The 20144-nt window shown below is 47.2% G+C and overlaps 5 protein-coding genes across 9 annotated transcripts; 2 read left to right on the forward strand and 3 right to left on the reverse strand.

Moving 5' to 3' along the window:
- Positions 1–169: 169 nt before the first annotated feature.
- BDCG_00120 (high-affinity nickel-transporter) lies at positions 170–2248 on the reverse strand (the record flags this gene model as incomplete). Its single annotated transcript, XM_045415627.1, has 7 exons — positions 170–789; positions 864–1009; positions 1066–1344; positions 1419–1504; positions 1583–1655; positions 1821–1831; positions 1943–2248. The coding sequence occupies 7 exons, from the start codon at positions 2246–2248 to the stop codon at positions 170–172; spliced, it is 1521 nt and encodes a 506-aa protein (XP_045271536.1).
- A 1021-nt stretch (positions 2249–3269) lies between these two features.
- On the reverse strand, positions 3270–4241 carry BDCG_00121 (uncharacterized protein; the record flags this gene model as incomplete). The annotated part of the gene is made up of 1 exon (XM_045415628.1): positions 3270–4241. The coding sequence occupies one exon, from the start codon at positions 4239–4241 to the stop codon at positions 3270–3272; it is 972 nt and encodes a 323-aa protein (XP_045271537.1).
- Positions 4242–6864: 2623 nt separating this feature from the next.
- On the forward strand, positions 6865–11397 carry BDCG_00122 (zinc carboxypeptidase). Its single transcript, XM_045415629.1, has 2 exons — positions 6865–7524; positions 7610–11397. Exons 1-2 carry the CDS (start codon positions 7105–7107, stop codon positions 8966–8968), a joined length of 1779 nt encoding a protein of 592 aa, XP_045271538.1. The 5' UTR covers positions 6865–7104; the 3' UTR covers positions 8969–11397.
- On the reverse strand, positions 9180–14457 carry BDCG_00123. 4 transcript variants are annotated; one of them, XM_045415631.1, is made up of 11 exons: positions 14015–14457; positions 13762–13874; positions 12805–13664; positions 12247–12716; positions 12091–12181; positions 11609–12004; positions 11514–11544; positions 11374–11450; positions 11111–11305; positions 10951–11061; positions 9180–10866 (listed from the first exon to the last, which is right to left on the reverse strand). In XM_045415631.1, exons 3-11 carry the CDS (start codon positions 12865–12867, stop codon positions 9691–9693), a joined length of 2610 nt encoding a protein of 869 aa, XP_045279027.1. In that variant the 5' UTR covers positions 12868–13664; positions 13762–13874; positions 14015–14457; the 3' UTR covers positions 9180–9690. The 4 variants fall into 4 exon arrangements, with proteins under 4 accessions (XP_045279027.1, XP_045271539.1, XP_045279028.1 ...); XM_045415630.1 differs by having other exon boundaries at positions 12805–13874; XM_045415632.1 differs by having other exon boundaries at positions 12247–12739; positions 12805–13874.
- Positions 14458–14598: 141 nt separating this feature from the next.
- BDCG_00124 lies at positions 14599–20134 on the forward strand. 2 transcript variants are annotated; one of them, XM_045415635.1, is made up of 4 exons: positions 14599–14737; positions 14821–15395; positions 15483–16790; positions 16851–20134. In XM_045415635.1, the coding sequence occupies exons 2-4, from the start codon at positions 14990–14992 to the stop codon at positions 19541–19543; spliced, it is 4407 nt and encodes a 1468-aa protein (XP_045279031.1). In that variant the 5' UTR covers positions 14599–14737; positions 14821–14989; the 3' UTR covers positions 19544–20134. The 2 variants fall into 2 exon arrangements, with proteins under 2 accessions (XP_045279031.1, XP_045279030.1); XM_045415634.1 differs by having other exon boundaries at positions 14599–15395.
- Positions 20135–20144: the final 10 nt, after the last annotated feature.

Raw genomic sequence — 20144 nt, forward strand, 5'->3', positions numbered from 1 at the left:
CCAATCTAGCCTTAGCTTTCATCCCATATACACATCGTATCTATAGACTATCAGTAAATGTAAATATGTGCTGTACGGTCCATATATAGCCTCATTCAAATGTTAACCTTCAAAATATTCCCCGTCCTCCACGTTAGATTATCCCTATATCAATCCATCTGCCGCTTCTCTACTGACAACCATCCCATCCTATCTTACCGCCGTCTCCACCAGCCCCTTTCAAGCTTTCTGCGGGAATTGTAGAAGTAGTTGTAGCAATTCTGTGACCCGTCTCGACCCCTACACCGTCTCCTCTCCCCTCTTCTAAAGTGTCATGCACCCAGTGTCCCTGCCGTTCATGTCGCTGAGCTACCCAACGCCTCCAATAAGGATACACCAACACGCTTAGCCCGCCAAATAAGATAAAGCATCCGCAGATCGACCCGCCAATAACATCATAATAGTCACCTGCGATCCCCACGCCTTCCCAAAACTTTCCTGTAGCCTCTGTCACGTTAAGGATCAAGGTCAGCAGTTGGAGGACGCCGATGACTATAGCCACGATCACGGTAAGGGACGTCAAGACAATAGAATAATAGAGGAATGCTATTGGGTTACGTGGGTTACGACTTGGGCCGGCAGCTATCGCGCGACTGGTGCCTTGCGGTTGCTCCGGGGGTGAAGGCTGGATGGTGAAGTTGGTTATGGAAGAGGAGGAGGAGGATTTTGGTGGGAGAAAATTTTGCGCTGGTTGGACATAGAGGGATAGCATTAGGGCGCCATCCGTGGTGTCGATGAGGCACATTCCGGCTAAAGAATGGCAGGAATATTACAGTTAGCAAATTTCATATTGTGGATATAGACGACAATGGTGGCCATCTTACCTGTGAAAAGAATCGGGAAGATTAGAATTACCCATAAATCAGTCCCACGTGTAGCTTGGATTGACGAGATTCCTAGAAGCGCAATCTCAGACGAGGTATCGAAGCCAAGGCCGAAAAGAACTCCCAGCGGATACATTTTCCACGGCCTAAGAAATTGCGGGTTAGAATATGGAAGAACACAAAGGGGCTATTCAAAACTCACCGATCAATGAGTTTGAACATCTTTTTCAACACTTTAAACAACACGCCCCCTCCCTCAACCTTCCACACCTCATCCTCCTCCCCTTCCCTCAGGTGAAGGGCTTTTTTCATCTGTTGAACAAGCTTATACAGAATGTATGCATTCATGATACCGAGCAGAATCAGAAATGCAGAGCTGACAGAGCTCCCAATAATGCCGCCGATTCTGCTATAGCTGTCGAATTTCGAGGACACGGCGGCGGCCGTCGCAGCGACGACGATGGACGTAATAATAACGATGCTATACGCCAATTGTTAGCTTGCTGGCATGGGATATAGCAATTCGGCACAGAAATACATCACGAAAAAACTCACGTAGAATGTCCCAAAGAGAAGTATGTCCCGACAGTGACCGCCTGTTGACCAGTTGCTAGAAGTCTTCGAGTCATAAGGTCGATGGCCTACGTAATTTAGAAGAAGAATTAATTGTATGTAAGTATGCATAGATGCCAACATCACTGTTGTGATATTGAACATACCGAGATGTGATCCGCGTCGAGCGCATGTCTTAATCCTAGCGTGTAAGAGAGCACAGCTGTGGATATGAGTGAACTATGAAGTAGACCATGGTATAAGCATTTGGCATTTAACACAGCTTAGGATTTTTTTCATTTGCTCGTTCGCTCCCAGCTTTGTTTGTCTTGAACTTGCCAAACCCTATATGGTATATATCGTTTGCAAAACTAGGATATAGGGGAAACATGACGTAGCACTTACGGATGAAACCTCTACAGGCACATTTCCAAAAGAAGCACCAAAAAGTTAGCCTATCTCATTTCCTTAAACAGACACTAATCCTCCTTTCATTTTAAGAATGAAAGGGTAGAGTATATACATACCAACACAATTCCCGCAGCCGCCCATACAACCGCATTAACCACCGCAACGAGCAAAATTATACCCAACGCCGGGAGGGGAATCCTCCGCAGACCCGGTACGCGGTTATGCGACCTCTTCGCCTTGCAGAGTAGACTGCGCTTGAGAGATTTCACATTGTCGTCATCTTCTTCCAGTTCTGGTTCAGCTTCAGCTTCACCATATCCAACCTCATTACCCCGCTCATGTTCTTGGGCCACTGCGCAGGGCAAAGGAGTTGATCTGGATGACACTGTGTCAGTTCTTGGAGTAGCAGCCGTGGATCCCATCCTTGTCTTCTGTACTTAATAGTGTTACGTCGAGAAAGAGGTGAGGCACGGAAAATATTTGGCGGGGAAGTTTATATATAGTTATGTGTTCATTTAGCGAAAAGCTTATTGATGAGCTTAAAATGCTCAAGGTACTCACGGCCCCACTACCCCACTATTGTGACACCGCACAAACGCATGATCGAAATAATAAACTCTGATTTTTTTCTTCAATTACTATCTCTAGTTATAATTATTTTATTTATAAGAGAATTTAAAATTAACTACAGAGAATTAGGGCCCGGGACCGGGGGCAGGCGCAGGCGAGCCATCACTATATAAGGATGAGTGCCGGGCGCGGCTGACAGGAACCAGTCGTCTCGTGGTCTTCTGGCCTACGCTGGTAAGAGCCCGGACCCGGCGGCTTAGAAACTATGACATGTATTTTACTATTTTAGAAAATAAATATTTAATTTAATTTAATTTTAGCAGATTTTTTTAAATATATATAAAAAAAACCCTTTTATTTAAATTAAGAGTTATCCAAAACATTTTTTTTCTCTGCATGCCCCTTCATTCTCTCCACTCATTAATTTCACCCACAATGTCACAGCTCACTGCCTGCACGCACCTTGCAATGCATGAACATTGATTGGTCTTGTAACCCCGGGACTAAAATTCATAATCAATTTTGATTACGAATTATTGATAGCGCTGGAACGTGCCCTGCGCTATTACAGATGCGGTTTTCTCATCGGACAGGAGCTCGAACTCCTTCTGTTGTTTTCCTCTCGTCGAAATATAGATGTAGGATATTTCTGCTAGCTCGCTCTGTTTCGAGGGGATGTGTCAATCCGTATGAGCACAGAAGCTTCCAGTCAATAATTAATATATATCCAAGGAAGCGGTGATTCAAAGGGAGATGCAGCCGAGGATTGACGCTTGTTAGGTGGAGATTGAGTCGGTTTGCCGAGCTTTCAAGTTGTTTGATTTATATTACTCAGTGCCAAGGTCCCAAGGCCCCGACGCACCATCATGCCATTCACGCGCCCACCGGCTTCACGGGAAAAGGAACCTGAAGCGTATTATTTCTGTTCGGCAGCAGCGCTTGGCTGTTGAGCAGCATTTGCCACTCACCTTGCGTGATGGGTGTGACATCCGATGCGCTCAATGGAGTTCTCGGCGCCAGTCTCTTGATACCATCGGCGTTCTTCCGCTTCTTTTGAGGTGGTCGTGCTTGTTGTTGTTCCTTGGGTGGAGCAGCGGGCGAAGGCTTTTTCTGTGGGAGAACAATGCCCGCACGGCCGTACTTGGCCTGATACTCGTTGGCAACCTCGACAAGCAGATGCTCGGGAACTGCCAAGTCCTTGTAGATCCTGGTGAAGAAGGCCAAGCTGAATTGTCGTCCTTTGTAGTCTGCGACCGTCTGCCTCAACAGCCTAACGCAGGATTTTATGTAAAGGTGATCGGGGATGCCATTCTCACGCGCCAGGCCGCGTGAGTATGCATGCAGTCTGCACTTGATGGTATAGAGGCGATCGATGCTCAGGAGTGTCAGGCCCTCCTGGCTAAAGAGGACGTCGTTCTGTAAGATAGATTGGCGGATGAGATACTCGTTGCAGTTCTCGTTCAGGGACTGGCGCTGTTGGCTGCGCTGGAGGGCATTGGACCAGGCAGGACCGAGAGAGAATTTCCTTGTAGCCTTTTGGACAATGCGGTGGAGTGTCCTCCATATCTGCTGATCTAATGGAGCAATAGGGGCGAGCGTGAGCTCGGACTGATGGGCGATTGGCAGAGGTGTGCTACAACCGACGAGGAAGGTGAGATGAGTGCAAGCGCCAAGCTTGTTGGAGATGTACTCTAGAGCGGGGAGGACGGTGGTAGGGAGGGCTCCATCGCCGAAGTCTGGGTCAAGATCAGGACTCAGGGGTTCGGAGATCATGGATGTGGTTATGAGACGGGGTCGAGAGTCGGAGATGTATGTGGCGGGATTGGCGAGGTGGAGGACACCCATTTTGGACGTGGTTAGTGGGATGAAAGAGGGAAAGACAAAATGTAAGATCACATCTATCTGGAACATAAACAGAGGAATATTGGGCAGACAAGCTCAAAGGTGGGCGTGAGGTCATCTTTTAATCAATCCAGGGGAGAGGAAATCGAATGCAGGGGAAGCTCTTCTGCACGGAAATAGAAACGGACGGGAGACACAAACCAGGGGCTGTATTGGCAGGTGTTGGCCCGTCCCACGTACCCACAACTTATTGAGGAAAATATCACACGCTACAGATAAACCTCCAACTACTGCACCATTAGCTCATCCTAGCAACTACCAAGTCGTTTGGCAAGCCAATACCCTGCAATATTGCTTCCCAAAATCGAGAAACTCCGCACGCAGAGAGCCGCTATTTCTGCCAAATCATAGGCAGTAGCAAATCAAACACGGGTATCTAGTCGTAGGTTCGAGCAGAAAAGAAGGGGCCGGTTCTACAATCATGACCTGAATAAACAAACCAGTGCAGCGGGACATCAATAGGAGAGGTGCTCTGAACGACCAGTGATAGCTCGAGAAATACAGCTCCCTTCCCTCACTGTTCGCAACGTGCCATCCAATGATATCATACAATCGGCCAGTTGTCAAACAATGCCGCGATATCAGAGCCACATTTGTTTGACTATAGAATTTGATCTATTTTTTTCTAAATCATCCATCACATCCTGCTGCTTCATGTTCTCCTCAAGCTCCCTCCAGATCACAGTAGACGCTGTTATTTTTTGGCAATCAATCAGTTCTAGATTAGAGCGTGCACTAAAGAATGCGATCACAACTTAAATCGACTGTTGGTGGACCGCTTGGCTTGAGGATACGAATTGAACAGCACTTGTTGGCTACATTTTCTTCGTGGCAGTCGTGGTCGCTTGGAATAATTATTAATAATAATTAAGCAGGCCGGTGCACGCATCAAGTCATAGTTCCGCCAGTCATGTCTCCTCTTCAACCCCGATTGTTCCCCACGCGGTTTTAAAGTTAACCTATTTTTAGCGTACCGCTGATTGGCGATTCTATTTTTAGCTCCCATCGCCAGAGCTTCCTTGTTCCTCCATTCGTCCCCAAAACCCCCAGCTTTTGCCCCGAGTTAATAGTAAACCTGCCATGTGCTGCTTAGCAACCTATCATTATTGTAAAATATTCTCCGTTTCCCTGTGATACTTGCATGGGTCCCTTCCATCCAATCGTTTAACGGGAGGGCACATACAGCCCATACGGTACATCTCAAAGGGATATCCTCTATACAGGCGAGTTGCACCGAAGGCGAAATCCATGTTAGAATGTGGAAGGACTGTACGTAACTTCGACGGAAGAGCAATATCACTGGCGCTTAGAAAACAGACATATTCTTGATCTGCATATTCAAGCTCAATGTGGCTACGGAAGATATTGGTATGTGAACTTCTTGCCGCCCGAGCTAGGTATATCATCAATGCTGAATGTAAACACCGTATTTATCATCTTTCTGTCGAGATATTTAATGATTGGTTCATACATACCAACTGCCCAACTCAAATAACTACTGTTTTTAATATACACATAGTAGCCTCCCTCTTATTATATTTTTAATTATTATCCCCTGTTGCAATTTTGGTCCATGTGGCACCACACGACATCGCTAAAAAGGCGCTAAGATTGACAACAGTATAACGTCCATATAAGACACAGTTGATAGTGATTGAAATCAGGGGCAATTACACCTTATTGGTCTAGGATTGATAGTAATAGCGGAGGCAATACCCTGAGTTGATAGCACTCTTGATGGCTGAGACCAAGCTGTTCATGCAATCTATGCTGAAGTTCATGTCGGTGTCACCTGAATTCAGTTGAATTGGCAGGGCACAGTTTCATATGCAAACCATTGGCCATGGCAGACGACAAAAACAAGAAGTTTATTGGAGAAAGCTTGTAGCGAGTTCACGCGATTTGACGTTCAAGCCAGGGATAAATATAAATATAATGTTTCGCTCATTCTTGATGACGAACTGTTCAGTACTAGGATCTTGCGAGGAAGGTAATATACGCTTGGCTAATTGACATTGCGGGCATTGGAATGGATACAGCGTTGACATACGAAATGGCACCATGGCGGAGGGAGGATTGACAGATTCAACATGACGACTACACGTACATTGTTTCAAGCCAAACGTAGTCCTGTTTCCATGTCAGAGTAGGTACCCCCTCGATCCTGGAATTAGGGTTCAAATCAAAATGAGGGAGAAACATCCAGATTAAATCCTTGCCATTAGAATCCCATGTATATTGAGTCCGATAGTAGCAATAGCTTGCTCATGGCGAACTAAATGGGAACCATAAACATTATCGATCCCTCCAAGTGCCAGCGGGAAAGCAATGACAAGGAGCTAATCGTAAGGTTGGCGATGAAGAAGCAGTGAGCTTGGTGAGGTATCTCGGATACATGAAAAGGTAGGGCCTTCGGATCAGTTATCATAGGACTTAGAGGTGAGGACAGTCTGTGGAAGTCTTCGTTAAGGGTGAAAGAAGAAGGGAAAAAAGATTGTGGGATGAACCTCGGTAACTAACTAAATAGCTAACTACGCTGTAGGGTCAAGCACGAAACTTGGACCAATGACGCCCGAACTTGGCAATTTTCAACATCAACCCAAAGCCGCAGCCGGCTTCAGGATCGATCCCAGCAACCAGGCAGCTAAATAGCAAAACACAGTCCAGACCACAATCGCCATTTGTCTCTTCTATCGATGAGATTTCGCCACCTTCAATCTGATTCATTCACCATCGCATCCCCTCCTTTGCCTCCAATGTTGTAACCAAGGGACTTTGCATCTTGCCCTGAATAGCCGCTGTTGCCATGCGTCAATTCACCCATGGCACGTTGCTGGCTATTCTAGCCTTAGCAAACACCATATCTGCCATCCCGTCATTCTCTGCAAACAATTATCCTGCCCATCCTGCGGAACCACTTGCGCTTTTCGCACAATCACAACCTCAAGCTCCTCTTGGGCTATGGACGAGACTGCGCAATTCCGTGATAGAAAGGCTGTGGGGTGTTCCACCGCAACAGCGCAATCACAGAGGGGGAAATAAGCAGTATCCTTTCTATTCCGCCCCCGCGTCTTTGCAAGCCCGATACAGCGATGATGTCGTCCTACGATTTAGATTACAAACGGCGGACGAAGTCAAGGCACTTGTCGAGGCTTCTAATATACTATTCCTGGATGTTTGGGCTTCGACGGACGAGTGGGTAGATATCAGACTTGCCAAGGATGTGGTATGTAATCTATATTATTTGAGACTGTACCCTCTTTTCGAGGTGGAGAAATTGAGATTTTTTACTGAATGAACGCGTCGTGCAGGTCCCGTCTCTCCTTGGTCTACTCCCAAAATCGCTGCAGACAGCACATGTCCCTCTCATCCACGACCTTCCTCAAACTGTTTATGAATCATATCCTTCCTCCTCCCAGCGCCCCACAGATAATGGACGAGGTTTCCTGCCTTCTAGGGAATCATCCTCCGATGTAACGAACATATTCTTCGAAGACTATCAACCGCTATCCGTGATTGGTCCTTGGATGCGCTTACTCGCCTCGATGTTTCCGTCCCACGTGCAATTGATTAGCATTGGCTCCTCCTTTGAGGGCCGTGATATCCCTGCTCTGCGAGTAGGAGTTCGACCCGCTAATGACCCCAAGCCTCGCAAGACCGTCATAATCGGAGGTGGTTCCCATGCGAGGGAATGGATCGGAGTTTCAACAGTGAATTATGTAGCATACTCTTTGATCACCACCTACGGAAAATCCACACCTATCTCTACACTCCTGGAACAATTCGACTTTATTTTCATACCAACCATCAATCCCGACGGCTATGTGCACACATGGGAAACTGATCGCCTGTGGCGGAAGAACCGACAGGAAACAAGCCTTCCATTTTGCCCCGGCGTGGACTTGGATCGTACATGGGGCTTCGAATGGAACGGCAACGCTACCGGGGATAACCCTTGCTCAGAAAGCTACGGTGGAGATGAGCCATTTGCGGGAACCGAAGCTCGCCAGTTAGCAGGATGGGTGAAAGAGCAAACAGAACAGCATAACGTCAAATTCGTTGCCTACCTGGATCTCCATTCGTACTCTCAACAAGTCCTCTATCCGTACTCGTATTCCTGCCTGCCTCGGCCGCCCAACTTGGAGAATCTTGAAGAGCTAGCCATGGGCATTGCAAAGGCAATTCGTCTAACCAACAGACAATCCTACACCGTAAGCTCTGCCTGCCAGGGATTCACGGCGTCCCAGAAGAAAGTCAAATTAGACACATTCCCCCGTATGGAAAGTACCGGAGGCAGTGCCCTTGACTGGTTCTATAATGACGTCGGTGTTAAATACTCCTACCAGCTCAAGCTGCGTGATAAAGGCAGCTATGGATTCCTGTTGCCGCGGGAAAATATCGTTCCCACTGGGAAGGAGGTGTTCAATGCGGTTATGGTTTTGGCCAAGTTCTTGCTGGGGTCTGATGGTTTCGAGGGACTGAATTGGGAGGCTGAGTTTCAGCGCCTCAACGAAGCGGATAAGCCTATCCTTGATGACGGTGATGATGATGAGGAGGAGGATGGACAAGATAAGAAGGATGACTCATGGATACCGGACGAGTACAAAAATGATAACGATCACGATGACGATGATGATGGGTGGGGCCTCCGCAGACGGCGGAAACGGTAAATTCGAATTTGTCGGATTAATCGACTGCAGTCAGCGCTCATGCCTCATGCTACCGTATACGAATGCTGAAGAAACGGGTATATGGAAGCCCGTTTTTAAATGATTTTGTTACTCGCATCTATTTTCTCTTTCCGAATACCCTACTCGGCTGTACTATTTTTTGACGACCTGTGATTTTCTTTTCGATATACATATATTGTGGATCTTTACTAATTTTTATTTTATTTTTATTTTTATTTTTTTGGGCATGTATTTTGTTTTCCTTCTGCACCATTGGTTTAAATATTTGCTGAGTTTCCCTTTATTATTATTATTATTATTATTATTAGTCTGCTATCTACCTATTCCGCGGCATTCAACTGCGTTTGTAAATCGTTTCTCATTCAATCTCCTAACACGAATTTTGACAGGTGTTATTGTATTAATAATTAACCCGTTTGGCCTAATTGAATTGGATAATGAACCCGTGTCTTATAGGTTGTTAACGTGAATTATAATAAGAATTTTGCTGCACGATATCCGAAGCAGAGTACAGCGTCTTGATTTATCATATATGCGTGACATTTCAACTTCCTCACCTCCCTGGCGCTGTCCTTTGCTCATTTTCCCGGTTCACCAATTTCCGCAATTCCCCGCTACCCCTCCCCCCTCGGGGGGAAGCACGGTCGTTCCCTCCAGCTATTCCACGTCCACTCATCTTCTATGGTAGTTCATAACCGCGTCTATCTCTCAACCCCAGCCTCATATCTTGCAGCATTTACCGCCCTGGATATCCTCGACCTCGCCGTCCTACGCGACCGTGCCGGATCGAATACGGACACTTCAACATTTGAGATTCTGTCGAGTGTCCTCTCGGGCGAGTGTTCACCTCGGCGCTTGGCGGTGTGACGGGCTTCGCGCCTTTCATTATTAGTGATTGCAGGGGCTGGCCGTTGTAGAGCTGGAAGTTTTATTAGCCTCGGGGCTTGCTCTTCACTTTGTATGCGTGAGAGAGCGTGTTCGTGGGATTGTGTTTCAAGGAGTCTGGGACAGTAGGAAAGATCATGCGGATGGTGGTGTCGAGTTGGAAGGGTCAGGGTGTTCAGGCCGAGGGCGTGCCATGCTCGGGCGAACGGTGAGCTTGGATGGGACTCTGGTGATTCCTCTCCATGGGTTGCTGAGCTTGGGTTGGCCTGGTAAGGCGGCTGGTCGAATAGCAGTGTAAGAGTGAGTACGGTCAAAATGTACTCGACAAGCAGCAGCACGACCCAGATTGGTAACAAGAGAATCCTGAAGGACGTGAGGACAGTATGCCCCAGCACCCTCCCAAGATGACCAATGTACCTATAAAAGCGTCTTAAAAGCCCTATGGCCATACCACTCTCTTCATCTTTCCGTTTACGTTCCTGCTCTTCAGCTTCTCGTGCAGCTCTCTTCACTCTCATCAGGACTTCTTTCTGCCTATCCTTTCGCGGCTGATGAGTGCTTGCGTCCTCATTATCCGAGTATTCATCATCCTCACCCTCGCCTGCCTTCTCGCCCTCGAAACCGAAAAGCCCGTAACAATTAAGTGCGGCATTCAGCTCAGAAACCGGGGTGACCACCACAGCCGTCTCGATTAGGAAAAGGATATACACCCAGTGACTGCTTTCTTTAGAAGCTTTTCGTACTGGAGGCTCCGTACTTATATCGTCCTGGTGTAATGCGAGGGCTCTATGTTTCCATTCTTTCCTGTGATGGAGTCTCATTTGTCGCTGGAGACCGAATGTGGCTTTGCGAACTACAGAGTCAAATGCGGCTGTTAGCGAGTTGAGGTTGAATATTAGAAGGGCGCTGACGATGGTGATGACTGGTAAGGTGATGGCGAAGGCGTTTATAGTTGTTGCGCTTGGCTCAATCAGTTGCATACTGAAGATGCCCTGTATTTTGAAGAGTTAGTTAGTCTATATGAACGGGTAAACTACCATACATGGAAAAACAGTAGGAGAGAAAACACTACCCACCGTGCCAAAGGAAAGGGGAAGAAATAGCAACGTGATGTACGTTAATAGGCGAATATTCTCCCCCTGGCGAACTGCAGTTCGGCTATCGAATACAGCAGCGGTTGATTGGAGCTGGATGAGTTAGTTACCCTTGAAATAATCTACATAAAGAAGGACTTACACTTTCGCGGAGATCCCGCACGTCTTGCATGCCACGTTTAATACGATCTATTTTGGGCTTTAGAAGTTCGATTGACTGGTCTATGCTGCTGACGCTGGCATCCCAATTTTCGGGACTTATCCTTCCATCCTGGATTTTTGGCAATGAATCAATCTTGAAAGTTTCCCATGTGGTGATTGTCTGCTCAAGGGTCCTCTGGATATTTTGTTAATCTTAGAATATATCTACAAGTCAAATTGAGGCTCATCCGTACTGGTACGTACCTCGAACAGCTTATAAGTTTGAAGAGCCCAGAAATATGTTTTCGACAGGGAAAACTGGGGATCGTCTGCCATCAGGTCTGCCAAATGTTAACAGTTAAGAACCCATGAGACAAGGCGACTGTACGTTTAGATGTACGAACCACTTCTGTCTTCCATGAATACGACATCAGACTAAAATATCAGGGGCGTTAGAACAAGAACTTTATAAGAAAATAAAATTGGGGGTTTGAAGTACCGGTGCTCTAATCTCCGACTGGAGGGAGTCAATGGCATTTTCCCACCTTGATCTGGCATGAAATAGGGCCACTGCGATCCAATGCAGCAGGAGCTGTCCCGGGGATTGGCTAGGATCATAAGATCGAAAGAATCGAGGGCCTGTGTCTTTCGTATAGCGGGGTTTAAAATAAGTGTCGCCCAGCTGGTAACAAGTAAAAGCATCGTCAAAATGGCCGCATAATAAAAATGAAACTGTTTCTTCGTGTATATAACGGTGCTTTGTACCCTTTCGTTTCCCAAATGAGCATGATCTTCGAATTTTGCGTGGATCGGGCTTCACTGTGTCGGGTTCGAAATAGTCCAATGTGACAAAGTAGAAGGAGAAATGGTATTCGTATACATATGATGACCAGCCCTGTGACGGGTTGGGGAAATCGTTAACATGTGGCATATGTTCTTGATATTGACTGCAGCATCTCCTCCCCTTAGGGTAAATCGTACCGTGTTTCGCGTTTGAAGAAGATTCACCTTTGCCCAATTCAAGCCGTTTAGGTTTCTATCAACAAATGCTGCGACATGACTGATATCCAGACTGCAAAGCATGTTTAATAAGCATGGCAACTCGCTGGGTGATAGACCAGGAGGGGTATGGCAAACCTTGAAGTCGTCCCAAAAATGCAATTAAGCACCAACGGCGAAATATCTGTTAGTTGAAGTATCCGGACAAACCTCTTAACAAGTGCTGTGCCTTTAATTTTTACAGAATGACTTTCGCCGGTCGTCTGAGACGAAATTTCCCTTAGTGAGTCAAAAATTACGGATAAGGGAGCGTGTGCTTCATTATAACTGAGTTTTCGAAGAACATATCGATCGGTATCTATTGTGAGTTCCTCGAAGTTGACACGACAGCGTAATTTGTTCTCCAAAGAAGTCTGTTCCAGGAGTGTGGAAAGTTTGGGGTAAGCAGCTCTATAGCTCCATGACATCCATGTACGAGGGTGTCCGAAAAGAGTTTGGATGGAGAGCGGCCGGCCCCAGTTGTAGTATCTGATTACAAACTGCTCATCCTCTGCTGCGCCGGGTTGTAGTATGGCTTCCCAGATCTCTGCGAGGTCAAAGTCGCTGGCCTGTATGAGGCTTAGCGCGTACCCTTTCGATATAGATTTCAATATAGGGATAAAGATGTGATTCTCGTATGGCATTGCAGATACTTACCTCCGGAGAGTTATCAGCGACAGCCATGGAGCTCCTTGGGTTACTCACGACGGGCGAAGACATGCCATCGATAGACGTGTTGTAGTGCTCGCGATGTGAGTTATTTGGCCTGTGCGGTTGAAGGATTCAAGGCTTGAAGTCATGTAAAGGGAGCCACGAAATTCACAACTTTAGCAGAAGCATCCAGCATATAGCTAATTGCGTGCATCCGGCCTGATCATACTCATAACCACAGGATCAACAGCCGGCAAAGTTCGGAGTTTTTTCCACTTGGAGAAGTTGAACACGACCCACGCCTATTTCAGGACGCTGATGCGTCGTCCCAAAGGGTCAGGTCGCTTGTCTAAGCAGTATTTATCTGGATAACTTGATTATAGCTCGGTCCCCGACGTGTGTTGTGTGATGATGCAACTGCTGAGCTGGGATGGGAGAGTGGTGGCCGATTTTAGAGTCAACCAGCGGCTTAAATATTTACTGGCCATTTTAGTGTGAGGAGTTGGTGATTTTCACATCCACCACTTACTTCCACAGGTGATCAACGTTATCAAGGGCGAGAAACTTCGTTGTGCAACAATAGCAACAGGAGAACGAAGAAAAAGGCACTCCCAGAAGCATATTCATCCCCCTGATAAATAATAGAATAGAATAGACTTCCTACTCAGGTATACGATCAAACCATTCAGAGTTCTCATTATATCCCCTTCTTACTCTGGGGTGGATATATTTAGGAAATCACCAACCAACATCCAGAAGTTGCGAAAAACTCCCTTTATGTCATAATATCTCTTCTTTGATATGTCTGAGCCAGGATGTCCACAATCCAATTGATGGTAACAAGCCAATTGTGCACGTTCATTGTTCTAACCACAGGTCCTCAAAATAATAGTTCAGTTTCTTATTTTCACTTCACTCCCTTAAATTTCGACAAGGGTATTGCGGAAGACACCTCGCCTATACATTTTAAATTTGTAAAAAGCTCACATCCGTCTCACTCGCAATAGCTTTGATGAAATTTTTTTTCATCTATGTTCTTCCGTGAAGCCATGTGGCGGCGTGTGCTTCCAATGTTCCTACAGCAGCCAGAATGATGATTAGAAGTTCCCGGGTGTGTGTGTGTGTGTGTGTGTGTGTGTGTGGGTTTTTGTGTGCCTCAACAATAAGATGGGAGATTCCTTCAAGGGATAGCCGCTCTGTGTAACTATATACATACTTTGTAAGTTGGTCAATGACAATAATTTCCCCTCTCCTAATTGAAATTGGGCAATGTGAGTTCATGCAGCCTTGTGGGACTTCTCAAGCGTCGTTCGTACCTGAGGGGCTCTCGTGGAATAGTTAATGTTTCCATTTTTAGGCCCAATTGACTCAGGTTCCATCGCGATTGAATGGGCCCTTACGCTGTAAGTGTCCGAAGCCAGAGCTGACAGCCAGGCCCAATTAGCCATAGCATAGCGGCCCGGAAAGCAGCCATTCGCAGGCGGGGAAAATTGCATGAGTGCAGAGACAATCGCGCGCCTGAAGGTTTCTCTCCTCAACTCCAGATAGCATGGCATGATCCTGCTCAGGCCAAAGGAGGGAGCAAACATCAATAATAATAATGCTCAGCCACGGTTGACACCGCTGAGAGAGACACGCTGCTGTATTGTAAAATTGTTCATACTGCGTAGGAAGTTAATAAGTATCTATTGTTAGCAGGCCAGAACCAAGGTTCCCCGTTTTGCTGCTAGCGCCGAGCCTCTGCAACCCGCTGGTCTTGGCAAATCCCTCCCTTTTTTGGCCGATTACGTTACGTTGCTGCGAGGAGGAGGCTCAACCTGGAATAATGGACATCCATCATCCCACGTTGCGACGACAACAACAACAACGACAGCGACGACAGAGGACAGACAAGACACACCCTGCCAAAGCGTCACATTGGAGCATCCACTGGACTCTCGTGGATATAACTTATTCTCCCCCGTTATCTGCTTCTATCTGTTGCAATGCCATTCGTCTAATTGTCATCTCCACGATTCTCAGTACAGCCCTGCTGAATGTAAACTCCCATGTCCACACCGGGCCTGGACAAACGAATTGGCCAGCTTGCGAGGGCCAGAGAATCCATGAGGATACCATTGGAGAGAGTTTAGCCATGGTATAGTGGTTTGCTTGCTACCTCACATGCCATGACCCGTTGAGAGTGTTGGCTATGGGCAAATTCTCCTACATCATGACATGGAAAGGGTTTCGCCTTGGCGGCACTGATGACCACGATTCGCAACTGCAACAATCCCTTAGTCCTGGATCTGTTCCTGTGCGTCACAGTGAACAGATTCCCCGTTCACCTCTCACAATGGGTCAGCTAATCCCACGTTTTTCGGAGTCGACTGCAAATTCGCCGCTGGTCGGAGAATCCAAGGTCGTGGAACCCTCCTCCCCACCACCTGACGAGCCTCCAGCAGCTTCCAGAAGCACATCAGATCACAATGCCAAACAACAAATGACCCTACGCAACAGATTCAGCTTGATGCGCTTTAGACATGCGTCCGATCCCCAACTGTCTGTCTCATATAACGAGGCTGGAACCCCCCCTCCAGTGCCTTCGTTACCCCCTCGTAAGTCAAACCAGCCCAATTTTATTAAATGATCGATTTGAATCAAGACATTTTTGTTGACTATTGTTGTTTTTCTAATATCCAAAGCGCCTACAATCATCACTACATCACCGACGCTTCCCATCCAGAAACCTGCTCCGAAACGAAAGAGCAGGTTCAAGCCGAGCTCGGAGAAACCTGTTTCGGAACGTGCGGCAACTATGCCCGGAAACTATAACCATACGCCAAACAATTCCAATGCCTCAAACGGAAGTTCGGTTCGACAATTTGCTGGAGTGGATAACTGGCCAACCGCCCCTTCAAGCCTCAGAGCTTCTCACATAAGTTTTGAAGAACCTGGGAGGCTCTCAACGACCTCGATACGGAGCGGGGGGCCTGTCCGTGCACATGGCGATGGTGGTCTATTACCTGGTGCGAGACTTTCAGAATCTTCTAGGTCAGACGGTAGCTCTGCCGAGTATGGGGTGTATTCGAAAAATGGCGCTTCTGCTAGCACCAGCTCTCTTTTCCGACTACCGCGGCTGAAACGCAGCAAAGGTCCACTATTCCCGTTACCCGTAAAATTGCCGCCTCAAGGGCAAGCCTCGCAGTCATCGGAATTCAACAGGCCTCAGACTGGCGGCGGGAAGAAACCTCACAGTTCCACTGATCATAATGGTGAACATGCACCTTCGCTGCCCTCGCTTCCTTCGCCATCCCAGTCTTCGTTGGGTTTTGGAACGCCAGGCACTTCATCCCCGGGCACGGTTTTGTTCCGAAAAGACTCGATCGCGTCTGCGCACTCTGCAAGGTCATCCACTTTCCCTAATGCGCCGGGTCGAATTTCACGGAGGCGGAGGTCATCGACGATGGGCTCCCTTCCCGATATTCAAGATGATCCACATCATTCGTCACCCAATCTTGCTCCATCCAGCAGGACTCCAACGAATACCGGTGGACGGAGGAGCTTTGGTGACTTTTTCGCTATTCCATCCCGGTTTAAACATAGCCATGATCAAAACGGGACAGGCAACGCCTCTCCAAGTTTTGGGGCACCCGCCACCCCTGCATCAATCGCATCAAAATCTAATTCGTTCTCCCTCGGACGGGACTCGGCTTCATGCCCAGTCAGGGAAGACAATGACACGCCAGCCGCCTATCTTTCACGGTTGGAAGGGGCCGTTCGTCGTAGCACGATTGCCAGCATCCTATCACAATCTGCTGAGGAATTTTACGCGACAGCTTTAAGGAAGTATATGCGTGGTTTTTCATTTTTCGGCGACCCTATTGATATGGCAATCCGCAAGCTCCTTATGGAAGTCGAGCTGCCAAAAGAGACGCAGCAGATTGATCGAGTCGTCCAAAGCTTTGCGGATCGTTATCACGAGTGCAATCCAGGCATATATTCCTCAACAGGTAGGATATCTTACTGTAGTTACCGTCTTCTCTGAAGATCGTGCGCTAACAAATTGATAGAACAAGCTTATTTCATCGCCTTTTCCCTGTTGATCTTGCATACAGACGTCTTCAACAAAAACAATAAGAGGAAAATGCAGAAGCCAGACTATGTTCGGAACACGCAAGGAGAAGGGATAGCTGTAGAAATACTTGAATGCTTCTACGAAAACATAATATACACACCATTCATCCACGTCGAAGATGAGCTAAACCTAAGCAGACTCATGGCCCCGAAAACACGCAAACCTTTGCTCAAAGTTGCCAGCGCAGATAACCTGCCGAGCTTTTCCCGCGATCCGATTGACCCGTATGCTCTAATATTAGACGGCAAACTAGGTTCGCTCCGGCCCAATCTCAAGGATGTCATGGAATTGGAAGACCCGTATAGCTCATTCGCAGCTGGCCAAACTCCTGATATGGATGCTCTGCACCACACATTCCATAAATCCTCGGTGTTGCAGATTGTTTCCGCCAGGTCCCGGCCTGATGCCTTTTTGACCACGAGTAGCATTGCAAACCCTTCAGAATCACATCCTGGCCTTGTGGATATTAGGGTTGCTAAAGTTGGTCTGCTGTGGCGAAAGGATCCTAAGAAAAAGAAAACTAGGTCACCTTGGCAGGAATGGGGAGCTGTACTCACGGGTTCGCAACTATATTTTTTCCGAGATATCCAGTGGGTGAAATCTTTGATTGCTCAATGTGAATCGCTCGACAAATACGGTCGGCGCCGTGCTGTCATCTTCAAACCTCCTATTACGGACTTTAAACCTGACGCCGTCATGTCAACTCACGATGCTGTCGCATTATTGGATTCTAGCTATAAGAAACATAAACACGCGTTCCTTCTAGTCCGCCATGGTGGCTTCGAAGAGGTATTTCTCGCCAATAGTGAGGCCGAGATGCATGACTGGATTGTGACGCTCAACTACGCGGCGACCTTCCGAACGACAGGGGTCAGAATGCGAGGAATGATTGGGGCTAATTATGAAGGTCAGCGAGACAGAAGGTCAACTCGTGCGGATTCTACAACTTCAGAAATGTCAAATGTCCCGCCCCCTGGGCCAACAGCGATCAATCGTAAAATTGACCCTGGGTTAATCGAAGAAGTTTCAGTGGCACGTCGGGAATTGATGTCACAAAGAATCAAGGAGGCAAGCGACAAATTGTCTGTTGCTCAAAAGGAGCTTGATGATTTATTAAGAAATGCGCGCCACCTCCAGGTTTTGACGCCAATTCATCCTAGAGCGAGAGATCAGGTTATCCTAGCCGCTGGGAGAATATCGGCAAAAATCAAGTGGGCCAGATTAGAGATCTCGCGAACGAGGTGTCACAGAGAGATGCTTTCACTTGATCTGTCAGTCGAAGAACGTCTGTGTCTTGAGAAGCATAATCTTGATCCTCTGTATTCTTTGTCACAGCCACCCTCCACCCAACAGGCTCAGCAGAAACTGGACTCGGTTTCGAGTCATGGTCCTAGATCCCCCACAAGTGATAGTTCCTTTGGACCTGCCCGACCTGTCACCCCAGTATCCCTGGACGGTGGCGTAGATCGACAAGCCCAAACTGTCTCTCCACGGCAAAGGCGACCTAGTGTACAGAAGTCAGTGGCCACTTCGGAAACAAGTCCAATGCAAAAGAAACATACAGTGTCGAGTTCGAAGGAGGATTCCTTACTTCCTTCGTTTGCCGACCCTAGCGGGAACTCATCACTTCGTCAACCGTCCGTCAATACCTCTGTGTATAGCAACAAGGCTGATGATTCAAGTTGTGCAATTACGTCATCTGGTCGCTCGACCCCTGTACCTAGCGTCGTGGATGATGAAGAAGAGCGTTTCCTACGGGAAGCTGGAATCCTTACCAACAACGCTTCACCCCTTACACCAAAGTCCGTTGACCTTTTGAATGATGGCGATATGGACAAGCTCCCGGAAGAATCTACTTCCATTGAGCACCGGGGCAAGGTCCGTCGAAGTTTACATCGAAGTCTTCGGGAAGCCCACCACATTCCTCATCACCATCGGAGTAAGAAAGGAAGAGAACCAGCCAGCAGCATTGCAGGGACTGACGATGGTTCCTCCATTGCTGAAAGCGAAAGCCTTAGCCGGGGGACCGGCAGCTTCACTCTACATGGTAAAAAAGCATCTGTTGTCAATTTCGGATCGGAATGGCAGAATATGTCTCACGAGCAGCGTTTAAAGCTGCGAAAGCCAATGCAACATGAGGATTCTAGGGGCTCTGACACGTTGAATGTCGGCGACGGTGCTGAGTCGCTCATTTCGGACTCTTCGTTTAGTAGGCGGCCAAATTCTCTCAGATCAATTAGTACAGCGACTGCAAGGAGCCTGAAGAATCAAACCACATCGCCTGGAGTGCCTGCTGAGACTCCCGAGGGGGCCATCTCCTTCAATGAGGCGCATGAGTCGACTTTTACTGGAACTCATCCGAATGCAATTGATCCTGTTGTTGAGGAAGAGAGTGATACTACTCGGCCTAGCCCTGACCAACAATCCCCAGCCACTCAGATCCCGCCAGCCGATCAGGATCAGGATGGCAAAGACACGAAGGAGATTTCAATCAGCCCAGACAACCATCTTAGCGCTGCAGGACTGGAATCTTCGTCTCCTCTCAAACAAAATGGCAGCTCAAGCCATAGCGATGTGTCGCAGGAGAAGCTTAACTACATTGCTCAAGAGCAAGTCGTTAGCGCATGAATGGCTGCCTTTGATCTCTTTTCCTTCCTCTCCGTCGATCTTGATGGATATATGAAGATATCCTCCTACTTTTGCCATTGCCACCCCTCATCTTCTTATTCTAGCACCTCTGTTCGCCCTACTATACCCCTCCACCAAACATTTCTTTTTGCTCCTTTTTTCTTCCCCTCTCGCATTACTCCTCCTCTTCTTCGATATCCGGCTTGAAGACCATTTTAACTTTGTTTCTTAATACTTAGACTTGATTAGACTTGATTACGAGATGATTGATCATGATAGTTCTTTTTTTTTTCTTTTTTTTTTCTCTTTTTTCTTTCTTTCTTTCTTCCTTTCTTTTTTTTTTTCGGTGCCTACTTCACGTTGAATCCATCCTCCATCCTCCACCATCCCTCGTCCGTTCCCGCCTTCTCATCTTTCCATCAGGCGACATTAAATATTCAAGAACTATACATATTTCTTTGTTGTTCAATCTACACTAACCGCATACCATTTTTCATTCGAGATAAAAGCCGGCAGATTCTGTAACTGTCCATGACTTGAGTCAGGTCTATTTAGGCTCTGAGTGTCTTTTTTTTTTTTTTTTTTTTTTTTTTTTTTTTTT

This window comes from Blastomyces dermatitidis (genome assembly GCF_000003525.1).
Source record: "Blastomyces dermatitidis ER-3 genomic scaffold supercont1.1, whole genome shotgun sequence".
Lineage (NCBI taxonomy): Eukaryota > Fungi > Ascomycota > Eurotiomycetes > Onygenales > Ajellomycetaceae > Blastomyces > Blastomyces dermatitidis.

Coding starts and splice junctions, on each gene's coding strand:
- BDCG_00122 (XM_045415629.1), top strand. CDS start 7,105: ATGCGTCAATTCACCCATGGCACGTTGCTGGCTATTCTAGCCTTAGCA. Junction 7,525..7,609: donor TCAGACTTGCCAAGGATGTG/GTATGTAATCTA, acceptor CGCGTCGTGCAG/GTCCCGTCTCTCCTTGGTCT.
- BDCG_00123 (XM_045415631.1), bottom strand. CDS start 12,867: ATGTCTTCGCCCGTCGTGAGTAACCCAAGGAGCTCCATGGCTGTCGCT. Junction 12,182..12,246: donor ATTTTTGGGACGACTTCAAG/GTTTGCCATACC, acceptor CATGCTTTGCAG/TCTGGATATCAGTCATGTCG. Junction 11,306..11,373: donor AAACTTATAAGCTGTTCGAG/GTACGTACCAGT, acceptor CAAAATATCCAG/AGGACCCTTGAGCAGACAAT.
- BDCG_00124 (XM_045415634.1), top strand. CDS start 14,990: ATGGGCAAATTCTCCTACATCATGACATGGAAAGGGTTTCGCCTTGGC. Junction 15,396..15,482: donor AGTGCCTTCGTTACCCCCTC/GTAAGTCAAACC, acceptor TAATATCCAAAG/CGCCTACAATCATCACTACA. Junction 16,791..16,850: donor AGGCATATATTCCTCAACAG/GTAGGATATCTT, acceptor ACAAATTGATAG/AACAAGCTTATTTCATCGCC.